Here is a 22,654-nt window from a genome sequence, read left to right as displayed (position 1 = left end):
TACGTGTAGAAATCCAAGTTTCTACATGGAAAAAACAAAACAAAAGTTAAAAGTTCGACTATCCAAACATCTGGCTGCAATAAAACTCAAGGTTAACACCTCAGTGATATTTTTGCATTGTAACACTCATAATTGTAACATTGATATTAATAATGTTAAAATCATATATAAAGAAAAAAATTGTGTAAAAAGAAAATTTAAAGAACACTTTACAATCCTCATGCTAAATAATACTGTTAATTTGAATAATGGTGTGTTGCCAGTGGAATGCTGGGTAAATCTTGTTGGGTATAAAGACTGTAAACAACCAGTAAGAGACTGTAACTGACCTTTATGATTGCACATTTTTTTGTACTTAAGAAAGCCCTACTGCCCTACTGAAGAGGCCTAAGAAAAAGGCAAACTGCATTTAGGGATAAACATCAAGTAATTAAAAGAGTATTTTTAATTTGTTTTGTTTTTCTTGACCTGTTTGGGAGAACTCTATTCCATTTTATAAATGGTTTCAGGGTTGCTTTAATTTTTTAGTTCTCTTAAAAGTCAGAAAAGAATAGAAAATTTGAAATTTTCGTGCACTTTTTTGAAAGTACAATACATAAGATTGTGAAAAGTTCTGACTCCATTGGTTCTTAAATTCCTTAAAATTAAAAAAATTTTTTTATTCAAAATAAACTGATATTAGAAATAGTATCATAAAATAATTATTACAGACATTTTGATCACAAAGATATTACTGAGATTATTTTTCTCTATTTTAATGATATTTTAATGATTTTTCTTTTTATTAAAAAACGGACCTTATTTAAAAAATAGCCTTCGTATTTGTTATTATTATTTTTCATTCTTTGTGCAATTAATTTGTCCTATGATACTATGGAAGAAAAAGAAGCTTATTTTCTATGCTTTTGAATTATACTCATTATTTCTTTTATTTTTTAAAAATATTTTAATTCATACATTCTGATAATTTCATCATCAAAAAATATAAAAATATTTTGAAAGAAGTAATAAATTTATTAAACAGAATCATTTTTACAATTTCAATGATAATTATAAGTACATTTAATAATTACGGTTTAATTCTTTTATTTATATTATAATAATTTTAATATTTAAAAATTGATTTTGTTCCTTCCTGGATTTATTTAAAATACAGGAAAAGTAATTATGCAGAATTAACAGTACAACTGTCTATCAGCATTATAGAAAAATTTTATTTATACAAGTACTTTTGACAGTATTATCTCTTCAGACAATATTATCATTCACAGAGAATATTTACCACTATTTGAAAAAAATGGAAAATAAATGGTAAAAAAATTTTTTTAGAATTATTCCTTGCACACAAACATATAATTGAAATATATAAAATTAAAAAATTTTTAACAACCAGGGTATACAGTGAAATAAAAGTAATAAAAGTTGCTGAACTAAAATACAAAAATAAATTAACACACAGCAGTACCATTAATGAAGCAAAAAGCTTTTTATCATGAAATATGCAACTTATGACATCAAAAACTTAAATAATACTATCCACAGTTTCAGTATGTCAAGTGGGGAAGTTGCACAGTGACATTGACACAATGAACATGCAACTCTCCCACATTTGATATACGGGAACTGTGAAATGAAATTTAGTGTTATGGAATAAATTTTTTATGTAATGCCAATAGACAGTTGTGTTGTTAATTTTGTTATATTACTTGGTGTCTAGTGTTTTTACATTTTACAAGTAATTGTAGGCCTGGTAAAATCTTATTAGAAAAAATATATTTGTAACACAGTTAGTCTATAATGGAATATTTTTACAATAACTTTTCTGAGAATTTTGAGAAATGCTAGAATATAGTGCACAATATGTCTTGTTTATATTTTCTATCAACTATCAGTATAATAAATAAAATTTTGTATTAATTTAAACATATCATTTTTATACTTACATAATAATTATATTTATTTTAGGCTGTAACTTATATTCAAGAGGGAAGATTTTTATCAACTTATAATTGGACTTTCTATCAAACATTTTTGGCATCACAACAACATATTTTTTTTAACATGCTTGATGTAAGTAAATTTCTACTTAATTTTGAGAAATAATTTTATGTTTATATTAAAATTTAAAAAATTGCATTAAAAGCTATATTTTTAAAAATATAGAATATATTGTGTTACTTTTATGTATATTTTTATACTTTTAGATAAGTTTAAATTAAAGATTGTTGCTATTAAATTTGAATAAATTTAATTCATGATTAAAAAAACCAACATTGAGTTGCATAACTTTCTTGGCAAAAACACTTAAAATTGTGTGTGGTGCCATAATGTTTTATTTAAAAAACTTATTAATTATTAATTAAACTATATTATTAATTATTAGAAAATGTCAAAAACCTTAATTTTGAAGTTAAAGAAGAGTTTTATAAAAAAATTGTAAATGCTAATAATGAGTAAAATCTTCATTAAGTCCAACTCACTCAAGATACGATACATGAGACCCTCCCCTCTATTTACCCATCCTCTTGATCTTTAACAATCAGCATTTAATAGCATCAATTCCTTAATACATAAATTTCCCTGAAAAATTTCAGAAACTTTTGACAAAGGACACAGGAGTTATAAGCTTTAAAATGGGTGAACAAAATCATGCTTTCACACAAACAAACATCCATACATACAGTAAAACCCCTCCAAATATTTTTGCATTTTTTGATGTTTCAAAGTCCCTGAGTACAAAAATGTAAAAATCTTGGTGAGATATTTTTTGACTGATTGCCATAGTTTCCTTCTGTTATATATAACAGTCAGGAAAGTAAAAATATTAGTTCCTTGCAATTTTATTTAAGAAAAATTATATTAATTGAAACAAAACATCAGTAGACAGATTTCAATACATGATAATGATAGTGAAAAATCACATATACACAATAATTCTTTCATGAATATAAGTCATGGATGCAAACAAAGTGCAAACAAAAATGCATAAATATAGATCTATTGTACACTAAGTGGCCAAAAAATTAGAGACACCCCTTATTTGAAAGTAAATCAGTCTGACAGTGATGTAGAGTGACATAACAACGCAGAGTTGCTTATATAAGGTATGCTCAGCTTCAGACAACATAGTTATCATGAAAATTAATGTCAAAATGGGTAAGACAAAAGTTTTAAGTGACTTTGAACAAGAGATGATCATCAGTGCAAGAAGAGTTGGTGTCAGCATGTCTGAAACGACGACTCTTTTAGGATTTTCTTGCCCAACAGTATCTCGAGTGTTTAGAGAGTGGCATTTGAGAAAAAAATCTTCAAGCAATAAGGACAATTCTGGTCAAAAAGGCTAGTGAATGAGGGAGGTGAAAGGCGATTAGCCAGCAGAGTCTGCAGCAACAGAAGGGCAACAACATGACAAATTACAGTTGAACTCAATGCAGGGGTATGCATCACAAAGCATATCCCAATGAACAACAAAACACACTGCAAAGGATGAGCTTTAGCAGCAGGAGACCATCAAGAGCACCTTTGGTATCACAGAAAAATAGAAAAAGGTGCCTGTTGTGGGCCCTTTTTCTGAATGGCGAAATTGGAATGACGAAGTTGGAATGACGAAATTGGTCACTTGAAGACTAGAAAAAAGTAGCTTGGTCCAATGAATCGCATTTCCTGCTCCATCATGCAGATTGCAGGATCAGAATATGGTGCAAACAGCACAAATTCATGGACCCTGCCTGCCAAATGACAACTCTTCAGGCTGGTGATGGTGGAATTATGGTGTGGGGAATATTTTCTTGGAGTACACTGGGTCTCTTGATATTTGTCAACACATCTCTGAATAAAACAGCGTACCTCAACATTGTTGCTGATCACGTACACTCGTTTATGGCTGTATGACAGAGTTTCCTGATGGAGATGGTCACTTTCAGCATAACAATGCACCCTGTCACTGTGCTTGATTGGTCTCCAATTGATTTGAGGAACATCAATCATAGTTTAATCATCAATCATGGTCAGCTCAGTCTCCTGACCTTAATTCTACAGAGCATTTGTGAGACAAAGTCAAAAGATCACTTCAAAGTTTGGAAATGCCACCATTCAATCTGACCCAACTTAGAGCTGCCATTATGTTAGCATGGGCCAACATTCCTCAGCAACAGGTATTAGCAACTTGTTTAGTCCATACCAAGAAGAATATCGGCTGTGATCAGAGCTAAAGGTGGACCAACTCGTTATTAGAGGGTGTCTCTAATTTTTGCCACTCAGTGTACAATAGATCTATATTTGTGCATTTTTGTTTGCACATTTCAAACATTCACTATTGGGTATTTGCAACCATTTTTTATTTTTCCATTTTGCAATTAAGTAGATTTTAATTGGACGTCACATGGCTTCTTTGAGATATCAAGTATTTTGAAAAAATATCAAAAAAATCAAAAATTTTGAAAAATTGCCACTGTTTTAGAAATAAAGATATTATGTTCTGCAATAAAAATTTATAGCATTGGTTTTATCATTTTTTTCTTTTTTTAAGATTACTTAGGTCACTTGGCTTTTGTGAGAGCAAATTGACCTAAGTTATCATAATCTTTTTTCCTGCTTTATAGTTCAACATTTCACATCACTACAGTTGATGTCACAAAGCAACAATGACAAACAATGCTTGCTAATTTATAACAAATTATTTTTTAATTTTTCTGTAAAATATCTACATCAATATTTGAAATACTGTATATAAATTTTTACCCTTCACTGGATCATGAGGATATGTTTGAAAACAGGTAGTGTGTGTCAAGACAGCTTGATCCATTTGATGCAGCAATAACTAAAAAATTGTACTTCTGAGAAACAAGTCATTAGAAACACGAACTGTTTTTGTTTTTTTTTTTTTAATATATGTTAGTAGTCTATAAAAGATTTGGTTCCATATTTAAAAATTCAGATTTAATTCTGTTCTCTAATTTAAGATTATTTAGGTGAGAAAACAATATAATATCATCCACTAAATTTTTCTGGAGCCAGGCTTCTGACTATAACATTTCATAATTTTTCTTAAAAATGGACATGTACCTTACATATGTCTTTTAATTATTACATTATCACTCTATTTTAAGTTTTTAATTTGATATAAATACAGTAATTATTAAATCATTACATACTATATTTCAAAAAATTCTGAATATAAAATTTTATAAACAATATTCCAATAAAAAAATACTGAAAGACTGTTTGAAGAACTGAAAATAAAACCACTGTTAGAAAAAAGGTATAAAAAGAACTTTACAGCTATTAGCAATAGAATTAATTATTTCATAACAAGTGATTATTTCTCCCATTATAGTCAGGGATGTCTGTTTACAAAATGGATCTTTAAATCTGATATCCTTTCACCTTGATAATCGGACCTTTCATAGACACTTTTTAATAATATCATTAAGCTATAAAAATCTACAAATAGTACATGTGAAACAATAATTTGAAAGAAATATGAGTTTATTTGTTGCTTATTTGGACCATTTTATATAAAAATGCTTTTCTAAATGCATTCCTAATGTTTTTGAGTATGACTTTTTGATTTAATAATTCTTTGTGTTTCCCTTTTTGACTAATTATAACTAACACAAATTAGTAACAGAGGCATAACATACATTACTTTTTTCACAACTTGCAGATTTAGACACCTTAGAATAGGATATTTTGTAGGAAAAATTGTTGGTAATGCCAAAATAAGTCCAGTTTTCTGGCTTTCACAAGTTTCTTTCTTAGAGAAGTTATTTCTCTTGCAGGTGTCTATTATAATTATATAAAAGAAGAAAAGAAAATAAAATGAAATGGTTTTTGATACTCATAAATAGCTGTTAAAATTTTTCTGATAGAACTGTTATCTTAAAATTAAAAAAATATATATATATTCTTTATTTTTATATTATTAAAACAATACCAGCAGTGAAATTGCCTTCATTAATATGACAAGATTTACAAAAAGCATTTCCTGTCAGAAAACTATTATTAATTTTTTTTAAAATTCTAAGTTTTTCCTTTTAATATTATCTTTGTAATTGGTCTGATTTATAAACTTATTACAAATATATATCCAATCTACTGTATAATTAAATAAATACAGTAAAACTCCAAATATATGAATTAATTGGGACCTCAGGCTGTCCAAATATGCAGAATATCTGGATAATTGGGTCTTTGCTTAAAATAATCTTTTTTCCCCTTCTTTAAATATCCTGTTATATATATGTGTACATAATTGTGTGTAACTAAAAATAACTATAGTTTATTTTCTACATTTAGAAAAAATTATTTTTCATGCATATACAGTACATATATGTACTGTACATGCCTATTTATTTTTAACAGTCAGAGGGCAATCTGGAAAATTAGCAATCTGGATAATTGGAGTTTTACTATATATTGCAGATTTCAAATTATATGTATTATTGCATTATACAGTGTATATAATATATATATATTATTGTTATCCATTACAAATTAACAGTTATTAATTGTATTATAATTACTTGATTTGTCAATTTAGTTTGTGCTAATGAGAAATGAAAAACAGAAAACATTTGCTTCTTGCATTTGGGAAGTGTGTCTATTGGGTCGACTTCTTAAGGATGGAGAAGAAATGAAATCAAAAGCTATAGAACGACATGGCTATTTTTCTACCTTTGCAAAAACTAAAGGTCTTGCAAATATAGCTTTGGTAAGAGTTTTGAAAATTATTTTGTTACAGTTAACAAAAAATGTTAATAATTTACATGATAAGTTTAAACATAACATACCTAAATACCTAAATATATTATCTGAAATATTATAGGCATAAATAAATAAATGATTGAAAATAAAATAATAATGTTATTTTCTGTCTTATAGCTCTCACTCCTAAACCTTTAAGTTTCTGGCAAGATACAAATTCAACTAAAATACCAAATACAACTAAATAAACGAATTCAACTAAAGTTGAATTTGTATCTTACTGGAAACTTAAAGGTTTAGGAGTGAGAATTATATGTAGGTATTTATTATAGAAAGCTGTCTTATAGCACATAATAAAATAATTACTCACTTGTTTGATTTTTTTTTAAAGAAATGCATTGCTTATTTTTGTGCAAGACTGACAATTTATGAAAAAGAACACTCACTGGATGGCAAATAAATTGCATGCGCAGTGTACATTCAGTATTATCAACACCAGACAATAGGTTTATAGTGCAATTTATTTGAATGACAATTTAGAAACTATAGTTAAAACATTCAGATATATAAAAGTAATAATTAAACAATATTATTAATATAGTATTATAATGATATATTGATGATGATGATAATGATGACTTCTTTTTTTTAAAAAGTATATGATAACTTTTTAAACCCACTATTTATTTATACATCATTAAGTTCTGAATTTATCTGTAGTTGGAATATATACAGTGGTACCTCAGTACTTGAATTGCTCCCAATTTAAACAGTTTGGTATTAAAATGTTGGAAAAAAATCACTTGGTAATCGATTGTTTGCTTGACACTTAGCAGAACAAACACTATCTACTAGAATAGATTTTTGATTAATAATACATATTTATATTCTAACTTTAATTTTGTCATTCATAAAATTTTTCCACGATGAAAATATTGAATAAGCAACAAATTTAAAAATAAAATGGAAACCCTAGAGTTTCTTTGTCACACGAAATTATTGCTGAAATTAATAGGTGTATTTTGTCACTTTGTATTGCATATGGGTATTCTCAGCTGAAACAAAACAAATGTATCAGTCTTTTTATATTTATTATTTTTTCTTGAAAATGTATCAGTCTTCCTGTAGCTGTCACTCATTGCACAACTTTTATAAACTTCACTGTGAACTTTTTCATTTCTTCACATTTATTTGAATTTTTTATGAGTTATGTATATTAGGCTTGTATAAATCTTGCTAAATCTGTGTTAAATTCTAGTTGAAGTGCTTTTATAAGTATATTTTTGGGTGGTCTGGAATGGATTAATCTAAATTATATTATTCCTTGTGGGAAAAATTCATTTAGTAACTGAACAGATTGGCACTTTGAATAGCCTTCTGGAATGAATTAAGTTTAGTACTGAGGTACCACTGTATTATAATTTATACTTCAAATAAAGCTTAGTACAAGTTAAAATACATTAACATAATAACATGTTTTTATAATAATAATTTTAGTTATCTAATATAAACCTACATTGACCTCACTCACTCACTAACAGACATGTTTGAACAGAAACAGACTTCTTACAGAAAAACAAAATAATATGGTCATAAAGGGACATTAAGTACATTACCAGAAAAATCTAAAATTTCAAGAGAAAAATTATGCATTGTAAATTAGCCAAAATCACTTGAACACATCATGAAATGCTATGGTTATCCAAGTAGTTGATTAATTTAAATAACCATCTTCCTATTTTTAAAGATATTTATTATTATTAATTTGCTTTGTATTATTTTAAATTACATTTTTTTGTCTTGTCGTTGATTATTCTATATTAAATATTTAAAATATTATTTACAATTATTTAATTAATATTGCTCTTACAAAGAGTTATTATAAACTGCAACATACATGTGAAGCATTTTGAAAAATGATACAATATATCAGGTTGAATCGCTGAAGGTGGTTAGAATAGAATGCTTAGTAAACTTATGTTATTAAGCACATGTATCTTATAAACATACATTAATAATAACTAAAATAATAATTTATAATTTTTTTAAAGAAAATATTTTATTCCATTAAAATATTAATGAAAATATTTTTTTACGATAGGATATTGTGTTTTGAAAATAAAATCTTATACATTTATATTTTCTCAATTAAATCCTGTATGTAAAAATTGGTATCTTTATCCTAAATGTATGTATCCTCCAGATTTTTTTTTTCAAGGTGGGTTTTTTTATTACTTTGCAACAGGAGACAAATGTGTAAAAATGGAAAGAAATACCTTAATTTTTCATACATTTTCCAAACTATCAAAATTATTTATTTGCTTTATTTCTGGATTACAACTACAATATTTAAAATAATTAATGTTTTTTATAGTTAATCTGATTCAACATCGTTCAGTTTGGTTATTATGTTGTCATTTATGTCTGCTTCAGTTTCATTGTAGGAATCATGACCTTGACTACCATCTTTTGGTTCAAATTCACCATTTCTTTCCAAAAGAGATTGTGAGTTTGAACCAAAGTTTTCTTAATTACCCTTTGACTTTCGAGTTTGGAACTTGATCATGATTTTCCCATGCTCAGTATTTGACAATATTTATAATTTTATTTAAAAAAATATTTCTGTGAACTTTGGAATAGAACATGCTGTATGACTTCAGACAATTTGAAGAGGTAGAATTTTAGTTAAACTCCTTACCTGTCACTCTAAATTACATTACTTTGTACAGTGCAGTACTTCAACATGTTTTCTATGCTTTTCAACCCAGGGTTTATTTTTAACAGCACTTTTATTTCTCTTTATTTGAAAACTGGGTTTATTCATATCATGGGATTTATTCAAGGAAATACGATACTTAAAAATATTTAAGAACATTAAATTTTTTATTTGATTTTTTTCATTAAAACAGAAAAGTTAAATAGATTAATTGTTTAAGGAGTTTATACTACTAGTTAAATAATTACTTTTAACATTTTATTAACCTCAATTAATTTTTATTCTTAATTCAAAGAAATATACAAATTTTTAATTTTTCTGTTTCTATTTTTAATTCTTTATAGGTTGTGTATAATACTTATAGAAAAAGAAAATTTATGAAGAAAAAGTATTCTAATTATATTATAGAATATGATACTTATTCGCAAGCATATGATTTGTTTCAGAATATACATAAGTGTTTGGTAGATTTATGTGAGGTAAGTTAAATATTAATTAGCTATTTATTAAATTTAAATAGAAGTATGAAAATTTAAATTACAATATTAATAAGAAAAATATATAGTACAATATATAGTAATGAGTCCATTATATAATTGATTATAGTGGAGAATTTTCATAAAATTTCATTTATTAGATATTACTGTTAAAAAATACTTTTAAATTAGTTATACTTGCAATAATTAAATATTCCAAAGATTTCTTTTCATGATAGTACAGACAATTTTTTATGCATGATCACTACAATAGAAATAAACAGTAGTAGAATCCTCTTATAATATTCAGTTATTGAATTCATTACCAGTTGTGATATTGTCTGTCTTAATTCTGACCATATAAAATTTAAATAAACATTAATTACTTATGATTTAGATATTTTTGTTATAAATAACAATTATAACTTCTTTAGAAATATCTTTACATGTACAAAGGAAAGATATTAATAACTCGAAACATCTAATGTTAGGATTATGCCAAATGAAAATATTGAAAATTGCAACTACTGCGTTTTGATAAGTTTTGATTATAATTGAACAAATATTTTAAAGAGAGAAATGCTATAAGTAGAGAAATGTTACAATTCGATAATAAATGTAACAAGTCTTAAAATCAATTACCAAGCCTGAATTTTTATAACCACATATATAAAAGCTAGATTTTTTGGGCTATATTTTTGGCTAGAGTTTAATCATTGAAACTAACAAGAACATCAACAAGAACCTGAATTTACTCATCTTATATGTGTTAGAAAATCAGAAACTGGGAAAGATATTTTTCTCTCTCTCGGGATTCTTTAGGGAGATTTCCTCTACTTCTCTTAGAACTTTCATACAAAAGAATTGTTTACAAAATGATGAAAATCAGTGATCACAGGTAAGATTGTAGCTTTGTGCTACAATTTTATTTGTTTTTATTGACAATGAATTAATTAATGAGTGTTATATAAAATTTATCTTTAGTGATATATATATATATATATATATATCACTAAAGATAAATATAGATATATATCTTTAGTGATAATATATATATATATTGTTGTAAAACGTACGTGGTGAAAAAGAGTCCGACGAGGGGATAGGAGAAAATTTAACATCTTTATTTTATTTTTCACCCGCATTTGTTAATTTATACAGGATTCTCGATTCTCGTTTGTATTCCAACACTCCTTGGACAAAAATTTTTAACACTCGGGCAGAATCGTTATTCTAAAAACTCGCGACAAAAGAATTGATGTACATGATGCATTACAGAAGGAACGCGAAAAAAGAAACTTATAACTAATTACTTAAAACTACTTATACTAGAGAGGGAAAGAGAAGATGTAGATAATAGGATAGAACAAGACAAGAACGGGTACCCAAACTTAGCTAGCGAACTCGTGGTGGTGGCTATAACTCAGGCCTTCTTGGATGATATGAAATTCGACGACTGTAGAGTTCGAATTTTCTCCTTTGTGTTTCCTTTGATAAACTTCCAGAAGGGCTTTTGTATTAGATTACTAGAGTTCCTCTCTAGATTCTGTGACGTTCAGGCTTGCTGCCTCCTTCGTGCTCCCGTTGGTGCAAAATTCTTGGAGACCTCACCAAACACGTCCTTACAGCTCGTTGTCTCAGCCAAAAGTGACCAGTCTATCACCCTTTTAGCCCCTCCAGGCTATCCGTTTCTTTTGTCTTATGACCAGTTCGTCGCCACCCGCTGAGAGAAGTTTTCAAAAGAAAGGGGACAGAAAACAAAGGGTAGAGGAATAAAGGAAAAGGGGAATATATATATACACAAATAAAATACAGTCAAACCTGTTTTTATGCGGGGGATAGGGACCGCATTAAAAAAACGCATTAAAAAAATCTCACGAAACTTCACGAATGGCTGTAAATAATAGTTTTCGCAACACAATTGTAAGGTATGGAATCGCCAAGACGCGCGATTCCCACCTGTTTGTTATAACGAACTGTCATAACGGAAAAGTCGTTAGGATCGGCCGTTGGAAACGACCGTTAGGAACTTCCGTGGGAAGAACCGTTAAGTTTCGAATCGTCAACCATCGGACGATTGGCCGGCGGGAAGTGACCGTTGGCGGCCGTTGCGGGAACATTCAAATTTGATTGGAGCAGGGTTCGAACGCCGTCGACTATTTAAGTTCGTATCGCGATCGGCTGGGATGGTGTGATCGTATCGGAGGTGATCGGATCGGATCGGATCAAGGGAGATCGTCGTTATCGAGGTGCTAACTAACTCTCTCGTGGGAAGTTACGTGTTTGTGTATGAACTTGTTCCTGACTCGGAGGTTTTGTTAATTACAAGTCTGTTTGTTCGTAAGGAGTTCTTTCGACGAATTTGTACGGGAATAGTCGGTTGTTGTTAGACTTAGTGTTGTGCATAATTAATTGTAACTCTAATTTGGATTATTTTGTACATTTACTGTAAATATAAAATTTGTGTTTTTCGTCAAACCGACTGAGTGGTTATTTTGAACATTACTGGCGCAGTCTCGACAGGATATTTTGGATACTTTGGATTACGTTGGATTATCCTGGATTACACTCCAAAGAATCGGAAGAACTGAGCTACGACAGAGAAGCAGACGTACGTACAGAGCATCACCAGCAATTAGACCCAGGTAAATTTTTTGTTTCTCGCTAGCACACAGAGATGCCTAGACGCGCGAAATCGCGGCAGCTAGAGGCTAGGGACTGGGAGGATGACGAGCCGGGAACGTCGCGTAGGACAAGCGGGTCAGGAGACGACCTCGAAGCACTGAAGTTGCGGATCGAGCTCGCGAAAATCAAGGCGGCGAGCAAGGAGAGAATCGCGGAAATCAAGGGCGAGCAAAGCAGAAGCAGAGGCGAGCGAGAAGAGCGGAAATCGAGGCAGAGGTGAGAAGGGAAGAGATAGAGTTAGAACAGTTAAGTTACGGCTGGGGATCACCGGAAAATTAGACGATACGAGGCGGCAGGAACGGCAAACACGATCCGAAGGACTTAAAGTCGAGGGGAACCGCGACTTCGGGGATAGAACAAGCTCGTCGGGAAACAGGCCGCGGGTAGAATGGGATAGGCCAAGGGAAACTGACCGGCAGAAAAGAGGGTGTCCTGATAGGCGGGTAGACGACGAGGCCGAACGCATGCGACCCAAGGCAGCGGACCGCGTGGTGGTGGAGGTGAGAGCATCCAAACTCTCTTGCCCACCGGGGAGCGGGGAAGCAAAGGATCGGGTCAAGGCAATGCGGGGAGAAGGGAGGCCCACGTACGTAGCCGGATCGAGGACGGGAACCGCTGGGGTCAGGGTGGCCAAAGTCCCCATGCTAAGAGTAGAAAGTAGGCGCAGCTCACAGGTAGACCGGGACATTAGGGAGCCTAGTGGAGTCGCGGCAAGACGAGAGGAGGCAGTTCATAATATCCAACCCGAAGTCGGGAGGTCGCTGAAGGAAGCTGAGACAGTAAGCGGCAGAAATGGTCCCCCAGTTAAGGACGTTTCGGGAACGGAAGCGTCGGGGTTAAGGGAGTCATGGGTCCCTAAAGCGGTGACGGGAACGAAGGAGGAAAGCCAACTCGTTGGAGCCTTCGGTCACCAGGTAGAGGCAGGCGTAGCGTCAGTACCGCTTGGATTGTGGGAGGAAGGACGCGAAGAAACGCCAGGATCGGCACGGGTGACGTGTGCGATCACCAATAGGTTAGGGAAAGCGACAGACGCCCTCTTAACGGAAAGGGACTTCCGAGCGCTGGTAGAAGCGAGAGAGAAAGCGGATTCCGAGGCAAGAAAAAGGGAATTAGCTGAGGAGCAGAGTATATTAAGTGCGGTAGCGGGGATGTTCGTGGAAGCGAGCGAGGGGGTTAAACGAGAGCCGCCCGACGACAAAAACCGGGGGATGGTCATAGGACCGCTTGACCAGACACAAGAGCGGCAGCGCACGGCCCAGTGTGAGCGGAGGGCGCAGTCTGAGCAAAATAAAGCAGGGGACGCGACTCCTATTGCGAGGAGATATTCCGGTAGCGAATCGGATAGCCGAAGCGAACGACCCGCCGCGAACAGGAAACTGGAGGGCGAGGACGCTGATGAAGGGAGGCCGGGAGTCAGAGCAGTAAAGAATGGGGTAGCTGGGACGCCTCAGGGTCAAAATTGTGGCGTCGGGGAAATAATCGACTTGGGAGATATCGGCCGGGAACCCGCGACGCAGTTGGCGCAACACGCCGATGACCAAAGACGAGCGATCGGGGAAACTAGCGAACCGCTGCTAGGGTTACCGAATACGACACGGGATGAGCCTCTGGATGCTACGAAGGAGTGTCATTCCGTGGACGACTTGGCCGAATTGATTGGGCAACAGGCGAACGTGATCTTGGCGACCGTCACTCGGGTTCAAAGAAAACACAGCGGTGAAGAGACCCGGAGGTCTCGGGCCACGGCGGGCGCGGCCAGTGGCCAATCGGAACCACCCACACACGTGCTAAGTCCGGAGGGAGGCATATCGCCGGTCCGGAAAACGACGGACAACGGTCACAACCGAGCTCGCGGTAAGAAACCCAAATTCCGTGAGAAGGGCCGAGCGACATCTGGTGACCAACAAAACCGGATGACGCGCCGAAGGCGACGGGGACGACCTCCTCGTAGGGGGACCCGCGCGGATAGGTCTCGGGGATCCAAGGGGTCCTACACTATCGCGAGGCATCTCTGTGCGCGGGTTATAGCGAGTTTGCCCGGTTGTACCGGAGGTAAGGGTCAGTCCGCACCAACGGACATGTGTAAAATTGCTGAGTGTTGTTGGATCAAACAGGCTTGGGCTAAGCTCAGTTTGATCCTTGGCCGCGGAGGTGTAAGGTATGGAATCGCCAAGACGCGCGATTCCCACCTGTTTGTTATAACGAACTGTCATAACGGAAAAGTCGTTAGGATCGGCCGTTGGAAACGACCGTTAGGAACTTCCGTGGGAAGAACCGTTAAGTTTCGAATCGTCAACCATCGGACGATTGGCCGGCGGGAAGTGACCGTTGGCGGCCGTTGCGGGAACATTCAAATTTGATTGGAGCAGGGTTCGAACGCCGTCGACTATTTAAGTTCGTATCGCGATCGGCTCGGATGGTGTGATCGTATCGGAGGTGATCGGATCGGATCGGATCAAGGGAGATCGTCGTTATCGAGGTGCTAACTAACTCTCTCGTTGGAAGTTACGTGTTTGTGTATGAACTTGTTCCTGACTCGGAGGTTTTGTTAATTACAAGTCTGTTTGTTCGTAAGGAGTTCTTTCGACGAATTTGTACGGGAATAGTCGGTTGTTGTTCAGACTTAGTGTTTGTGCATAATTAATTGTAACTCTAATTTGGATTATTTTGTACATTTACTGTAAATATAAAATTTGTGTTTTTCGTCAAACCGACTGAGTGGTTATTTTGGAACATTACTACAATTTTAAAAATAATTTTTTTATGCGGTCAACAGGGACGCATAAAAAAAAGTCTCACATAGAAAATAACTCAAAACCGTACGAAATAGAATTTATTGACAACAGATGTCAGCACTTGACTGCATCGTCTGGTCTATCGTCTGTTTTACATATTTTTGTCCAGGTGGTGTTTTGTTGACTTAAAAAGTAAATTATTTCATTTTTCGCATATTCATGCAATATTATTACTATAATAAGTGCATTTATGCTATAATAAGTTTATTTAGCTATAATAAGTCAACGTGAGACATGACGAATCGCACGAGACTAGTCGCCAACTATACCGCACAAATTAAAAATTCGCATTAAAAAAATCGCACAAATAAAAATCGCACATAAAAAGAGCGCATAAAAACAGGTTGACTGTATACAAAAAAGATATGGCGTAAGACCACAATATATATATCACAAGGTTTTAAAAGGTTTGACTATATATATATATATATATATATATATATTATATATATATATAATATATTATGTAATATATACAGTCAAACCTGTCTCTAATGCAACCCCAAGGGACTGAACAACTCTTCTATAGTAGACAGGTTTCTGCTATAATACAGGTTACCTACTAAAGGTAGCCTTTCATTAATGCAATTAATAAATTTCTTTATATGTACCACGTATATCAAAATTGTGTTAATCAAATACAATAGTACCTTGATACTCAACTGAACAATCACCACCTGCTAGAACAAATTTTCAGTTAATAACAAATATTTTTATTTTAACTTTAATTTTTTCATTCATCAGTAAAAACGTTCTCAGAGATAAAAATGAATAATGAATTTAAAAATAAAATAAAACCTCACAGCTGCTTACCTTCATCAGATAAAATTATACTCAATTCAGTTCATTTTCTTTGCAAGTGGAAAAAAAAGAACAAACTGCATGCAGAACACAGTCATCATGTTTTACAATCATTTCAAGTGGATGAAGTGTTTCAACAATATGTGTCTGTGACACACTAAGATTTGTTGCAAATTTGTCAATTTTTAATAATTTCTTCCTGTAATTTCTCTTTAACAGTTTTTGGGACTCGTACATTTGTATTCTTTAGTTCAAAATTTTCTGAATGAAACTTTCAAAACCACATTTGACACATTCGGAGTTTAGAAGCATCTTCCCCATACATGGTACGAGTATTTTTTACTGTTCCTTTACAAAACTTGAGAAGCATGCATAATATGCCTGATGTGCATTTTATCTGCAGACATTTCAACTTGATTTTATTCAATCCAAATGTAATAAAGTTTAAAATAAGCTTCAAAACAAAGAATACAATCTCACATCAGGAATAATGTGTTAAATTTTACAACTTATAGGTACATCATATATTTATGTTAAGTAAAACAGCTGCTAATAAAAATATGCAAAAACTTTCTGTTCAAATCCCAATAAAATTACTGTAATACAGTAGTCATATTTTGCTATTCTGTATTGGGTATGTGCATATTTTGACTTTTTTATGATTTATAATACATGCTAGGCTTGTAAAGTACTTGTTAAATTTGTGTGAAATCGGATAAAGATACCAATTTTTCTGTTATACAGCTCTGTTTTCCTTTCTGTTTCCATGTTAGACAGGTTCCGCTATGTATAAGTTAATTTACATTAATTTTTGCAAAAACTTCAAGGTACAACTGGTGAAATCAAATTAAATCAACTGGTGTTGTTTATTAAATATGTAGGGATTAAGTTACCAGTAGTTTTTCATCAAATGACACCAACTTCTCAGATTTGGCTATAACTTTTATTATCTAATTCAATGAAAAATGAACTTGAAAAAAATAGTGTTGCTTATGTTGTTTGTCATTGCTTTGTACATTATATATATATACAGATAAACCACTCATACAACTGGATGCAGTTCAAATAACCATTCTCACCCCAAAATCCAGCAAGGAAAAATACTGTAATAAGCAAAACATATGTTTTCATCTAGAGAGGAGGCAAATACACTGCCTACCTCTAGGCCAAATTATTTGAAATTTAATTAGTAGTTAGTAGCATTAATATAACTTAATGCAATATTCCAGTTATTTGGCTTTAAAGTTGATGTTTTTTTTTTTTAGAATTGTATTCCAATTGCTATTCTCCATTTCAATTTACTCAGTTAAACCTGATGATGACTGTTTAAAATGGTTGAAAGCATTTGTTTTGCTTATTAAAGTGTTTTTTCTTGTTGAATTTTGATGTTGGAGTGTTTATTATACATATAATTAATAATAATAATAATAATAATGATAATACAATTGCAGACTGATACATACAAAACACAATTCTATCACAAGCCTACCTGGCAAAGAAGAATAGAAACAAATAAATGACATTAGACAGCAATTAGGCAGACTGACACAATACATTAAAAAAACCAACATAACACCCAAATTAAAGAAACAACTCAAAAACATTTTCAAAAAAATGAACATCATACACACACAAAACATGAACATCACAAAACATGAATTACAGAATACATTGATACACTAAAACAAAAACTTGCAGCCAAAGCATGAAGACTCAAACAATACAAAACATGTTCACTATAAAAACAACAAAAATTATTTGCAAACAATGAAAAACTCTTTTACAGACAAATTAGTACCAAAACCAACACTGATACACAGCACAGTGGCACACCAACAGAAGAAGAACTCATAACTTATTGGTCTTCTCTTTGGTCCACTGCTGTCACACACAATGCTGATGCAGGCTGGATCGAGGAGGAGAACAAAAAGTTGCTCAACATACCAACTATGCCCTGTGCTGAAATAAACATACACGACATCCACTATGCCGTTAACAGAACACACAACTGGAAGACACCTGATGTAGACAACATTCACAACTTCTGGTACAAAAAGTTTACATCAATGCACCAGGGATTAGCTAAACACCTAACACATATCATCATCAATCCGTAAGACATGCCAAAATTTCTTACTCGGGATAACATCTACATGAAACCTAAAAATAACAATACCGCAGACCCCACACAATACAGACCAATTACATGTCTTCCAACACTCTACAAATTATCGATATCCTGTATTCACATAACACATTAAGCACAGCAGTCTTACAGAACAACAAAAAGGTTGCTTTAGAAATTACAGGGGATGCAAAGAACAGTTACTCATAGATTCAGTCATTCTATGGCAAGCACACAAACAACATACACATGGCATATATAGATTACAGAAAAGCATTCAACAGTGTTTCACACACTTGGCTGCTACATATTCTAAACGTATACAAAATACATTTATCACTCATTGCATTCTTCCAAAACACTATGCACCACTGGAGAACAACACTACATCACAGGATTCATAACACTTCCATACAAACAAGTAAATATTCATTAGCTGAGAAATTTTTCAAGAAGATTCCTTGAGTCCTCTCTGGTTCTGCTTAGCTGTGAACCCATTATCCAACATGTTAAACAACACACAATATGATTACAATATCAGACATGAAAAAACAACATAGTTTACACTGTCACATTTCATGTACATGGACAACATAAAACTTTATGCATCCACACAAAAACAACTTCAACTCCTACAAATCACACATTTATATTCCAAGGTCATACAAATGGAGTTTGGCCCAGACAAATGCAAAACACTTCACATAGACAAAGGAGTCTCGAAGAAAGGAGATTTTGCACTTGGAAATGGAGACATTATCAAATCTTGGAAGAGGGTGAGTTCTACAAGTATTTAGGATTCCAACAGGTCAAACTAACAGAACATACACAAATAAAGCAAAGATTAATTAAATAATACCAAAGTAGGTTAAATGCTATTCTCAGAACACAGTTAAATGCAAAACACACAGTTAAAGCAATAAACAGATATGTCATTCCAAAGAAAAGAACAACACTTACTAAGCGTAAACAACATCATCCTAAATCCGCCACAGAAAGATTAACCCTTCCACGTAAAGATGGCGGACGTGGCCTGATTGACATAGTTAACCTTCACTACAAACAAATACAGTCACTGTGAGAGTTTTTCTACAAAAAACAAGAAACATCACAGTTACATAAAGCAGTAACTCTAGCAGACTCGAATAACACACCATTAAATTTACACTCGCAACATATGGACACGACACAACATATAAAAAGCATAGACACCGTTAAGCAATTGTGGGCTCAAAAGGCACTCCATGGCAGGCATCTTTACGACCTGGCCCACAATTTTGTTGACATAACTGCATAAAACAGCTGGTTAGCTCGGGGATGCCTCTTTGGGGAGACAGAAGGATTCATGATTGCCATACAGGATCAGGTCATAAATACTAAAAACTATAGAAAACACATAAAGATACAACGCTCACAAATGACACATGCAGAAAATGTCTTATCATGCCAGAAACTATACAACACATCACTTCTGGTTGCAAGCTCTTGGCACAGACAGATTATTTACATAGACAAAATCAAGTAGCAAATATAATACATCAAGAGCTTGCAAAGAAACACAAATCATTAGACATCCACGAATCATACTACAAATACATCCGACAGATAGTATTGGAAAACAACAAGCACAAAATTTACTATGACAGAGCTATAATCACTGATACAACAATTTACCATAACGGATCAGACATCAAACTTGTTGACAAACACAATAAAATCACATACATTATATCTGTTCCAAACACACACAATGTACAAAATATATGCACTGAAAAAATCAACAAGTACATAAGAACTTGCCCAGAATATAAGGCATTTGTGACGAATTGATAGGGTGCTTGCTGTACCTGTTGTTCTCTCCTCTACAGGACACTGTTAAGTTCATGCGACAAGTACGAGGTCTCGCGAGTGGAATGGTACAAATAAATACTGTTAGATTTTTTCGACACAAAGTAATTTATTATTGCTTTGAACAAGTTCTTTTTCCTTTTGGATCCCAATACTACAAACAGTTTCTGTACACACAGGTGTTAAAATTTGATCTAACAAACAACGGGTTAATTGAGCGCGGCAACTATGCACGGGGCAAAACTTATAACTAATTCTTATACTGCTTATAACTAAAGAAGGAAAAAGAGAATAAGAATAGCATAAGAGGAAAATGGAAATACCCAGGATTTTCTTGAGTTTGTAATCTTGAGTGTGACACCACTTTGGAGCTTTCCTTGGAATGTTATTTCTCATCCTTCTTGCAGACATTTTGTATGATTCTTTCAATAGCTTCCTTCAAAATTCCCTTATAGGAATTCCTTCTCATCGATTTTTTGGTTCCTCGTATCCTCCAATCGTCTTACACTCGATCTGGAGCACTACCTCTTTTCCATCCTTACTCTTCGGAATTCAAGCCCAAACTCTTCTTTCAAAACCTCGTGGTCTCTGATCGTCCTACACGCGATCTGGAGCACACACTTCTCTCTTCCAGAACTCGACCAAGACTGTCCTCTCCCCTTTGTTCACTGGCTGCAGGGCCTTATTTCACCTTTTGTTCTACTGCTCATTTCTTGGAATCGGTAATCCCACCCAAGGGACAGGGATTAAGAAAGATAAAATAAGAAAGTTCTAGAAGGAAATAGGACAATAGGACAGAAAGAAGAAACTAAACTAAACTTAAATTTATATTTACAAAAAATATAGCGTACAGTTACAACACACTACACAAGAGCATGGGAACATTATAGTTGAAAAGAAACACATACATCATACTACAGAACAGCAACTGAGTATAACCCACTACACCCAACATAATAATAATAAAAAATAATAATAATGATAATAATAAAAGAAGTTTCTAGATGTTGACACACATACCGATAACACAACTTAATATTACACTTGTTTGGGTAGCCATGTTTTGACTTTAGTTTGGCATAGGTAACACTTGGCACCACTATCAGCTGAGCATGACATTCACAACATAATAATAAAATAATGTAAAATTCAGTATCCTCTGCTCTTTATTATTTCTTAGTACAATTAAGGGGCTTTATCCAGGATATGCATTACATAATTTTTGAGGTGCAACATTATTACAAAGGTTACAGGGGTGGGATGGTAGTTGAAAGGTAGACAAAATAACAGTTGTCCATAAATTATATAATACTAACAAATATATGTATAATAATTTTTTCATTATGATAAAATAAAGTACAATTAAAAGAATTTTATAATGGCATATGATATTTCATTTATTAAGATATTAATAAATTGAGAAATGATATCTGACAACAATTACATTTATTTATAATGAGAGATGAGTTAGGTAGATTATAATGATATTTTCAATATAATTATAAAAAATAAAATGAAATACAGTTGAAATTGTTATAAAATTTATTAATAATGTACAGAATATTATTCTTTCAGATTGCACAGTTTCATATTATGACATCAATGCTGTCTTCAGTCTATACAACATTTATTTTGACTTTTCTTGAGAAAGATTGTAATGGTAATATTTTAAAAATTTATTTAAAAATATTTCAATAATATAAAAATAATTTGTTGTTTTTTAAATTTCTTTATGAATGTAATACTTTAAAGATCTTTTTAGGAATTAGATTAATGAAGTGTTTTAATAGTTTATAAAATGAATTACCTATAAATTTTTTTAAGTATTAAAACTTTAGATAATAGTTTTAATAAAAATATCTTACCATTACATTGCCACCTGCTGTAAATAATCAGGCTTACTTTTTCTGTTATCAGGCTTAGTACGACGTTTATTTGTATATCTTACTATTCTCAAATGATGCAGCTATTTAATTATCTGATTTTAGATATCATTTGGAAAAGTTGGAAAAGTTACAAAACCAATTAATAAGGATTATATTTATCAATAAATATAAAATTTATTCAATTTAATTTTATCTGATAAAGCCAAATTGAATAATAAATTTAACTCAAATTACATCAAAGTCAACAATGAAACTTCAATGTAAGAAAAAAGGCATTAAAAGTGGAAGAATAATTGATCATATAGTTTATAAAGAGTAGGAAAATGAATTACTGTATTTTTGTATATAATCCATGATTAGGTATAATCTATGATGGCATGTAGCCCTGCACCTATGGAAGCAGCCTTTGCTTTATAGGTTTAAGTTTACAATTGCAATTTACAAATTAGTAAGTAAATGTACAGTATATGTTATGTATTCACATTGTTTCCAGTAAAATCAAGTACAAGTTATTGTTTGAATAAATATTAATAAATACATTGATAACAAATATAGTTATTGAAGAAAATGAAAGATTTGTTGCTTTATTTACCTTATGATTTTTGCAGTTCATTTAA

At 32.6% G+C, this 22,654-nt stretch overlaps 1 protein-coding gene across 2 annotated transcripts in view; it reads left to right on the top strand.

Annotated features, from left to right (window-relative positions):
* The window catches only part of LOC136978691 (rifampicin phosphotransferase-like), a 130,808-nt gene that overhangs the window by 61,515 nt on the left and 46,639 nt on the right, over positions 1 to 22,654 (top strand). For both annotated transcript variants that reach the window (XM_067274454.1, XM_067274455.1), the window contains exons 24-27: positions 1,966 to 2,070; positions 6,542 to 6,712; positions 9,766 to 9,900; positions 21,727 to 21,811. In XM_067274454.1, coding sequence (XP_067130555.1) covers positions 1,966 to 2,070; positions 6,542 to 6,712; positions 9,766 to 9,900; positions 21,727 to 21,811 — 496 coding nt within the window. The remainder of the gene's footprint in view (positions 1 to 1,965; positions 2,071 to 6,541; positions 6,713 to 9,765; positions 9,901 to 21,726; positions 21,812 to 22,654) is intronic.

Source organism: Centruroides vittatus, unplaced genomic scaffold, assembly GCF_030686945.1.
Source record: "Centruroides vittatus isolate TY-2023 unplaced genomic scaffold, ASM3068694v2 contig_549, whole genome shotgun sequence".
Classification (NCBI taxonomy): domain Eukaryota; kingdom Metazoa; phylum Arthropoda; class Arachnida; order Scorpiones; family Buthidae; genus Centruroides; species Centruroides vittatus.
Note: the sequence above shows the minus strand (reverse complement) of the source record. Positions and strands in the feature narration are given on the sequence as shown.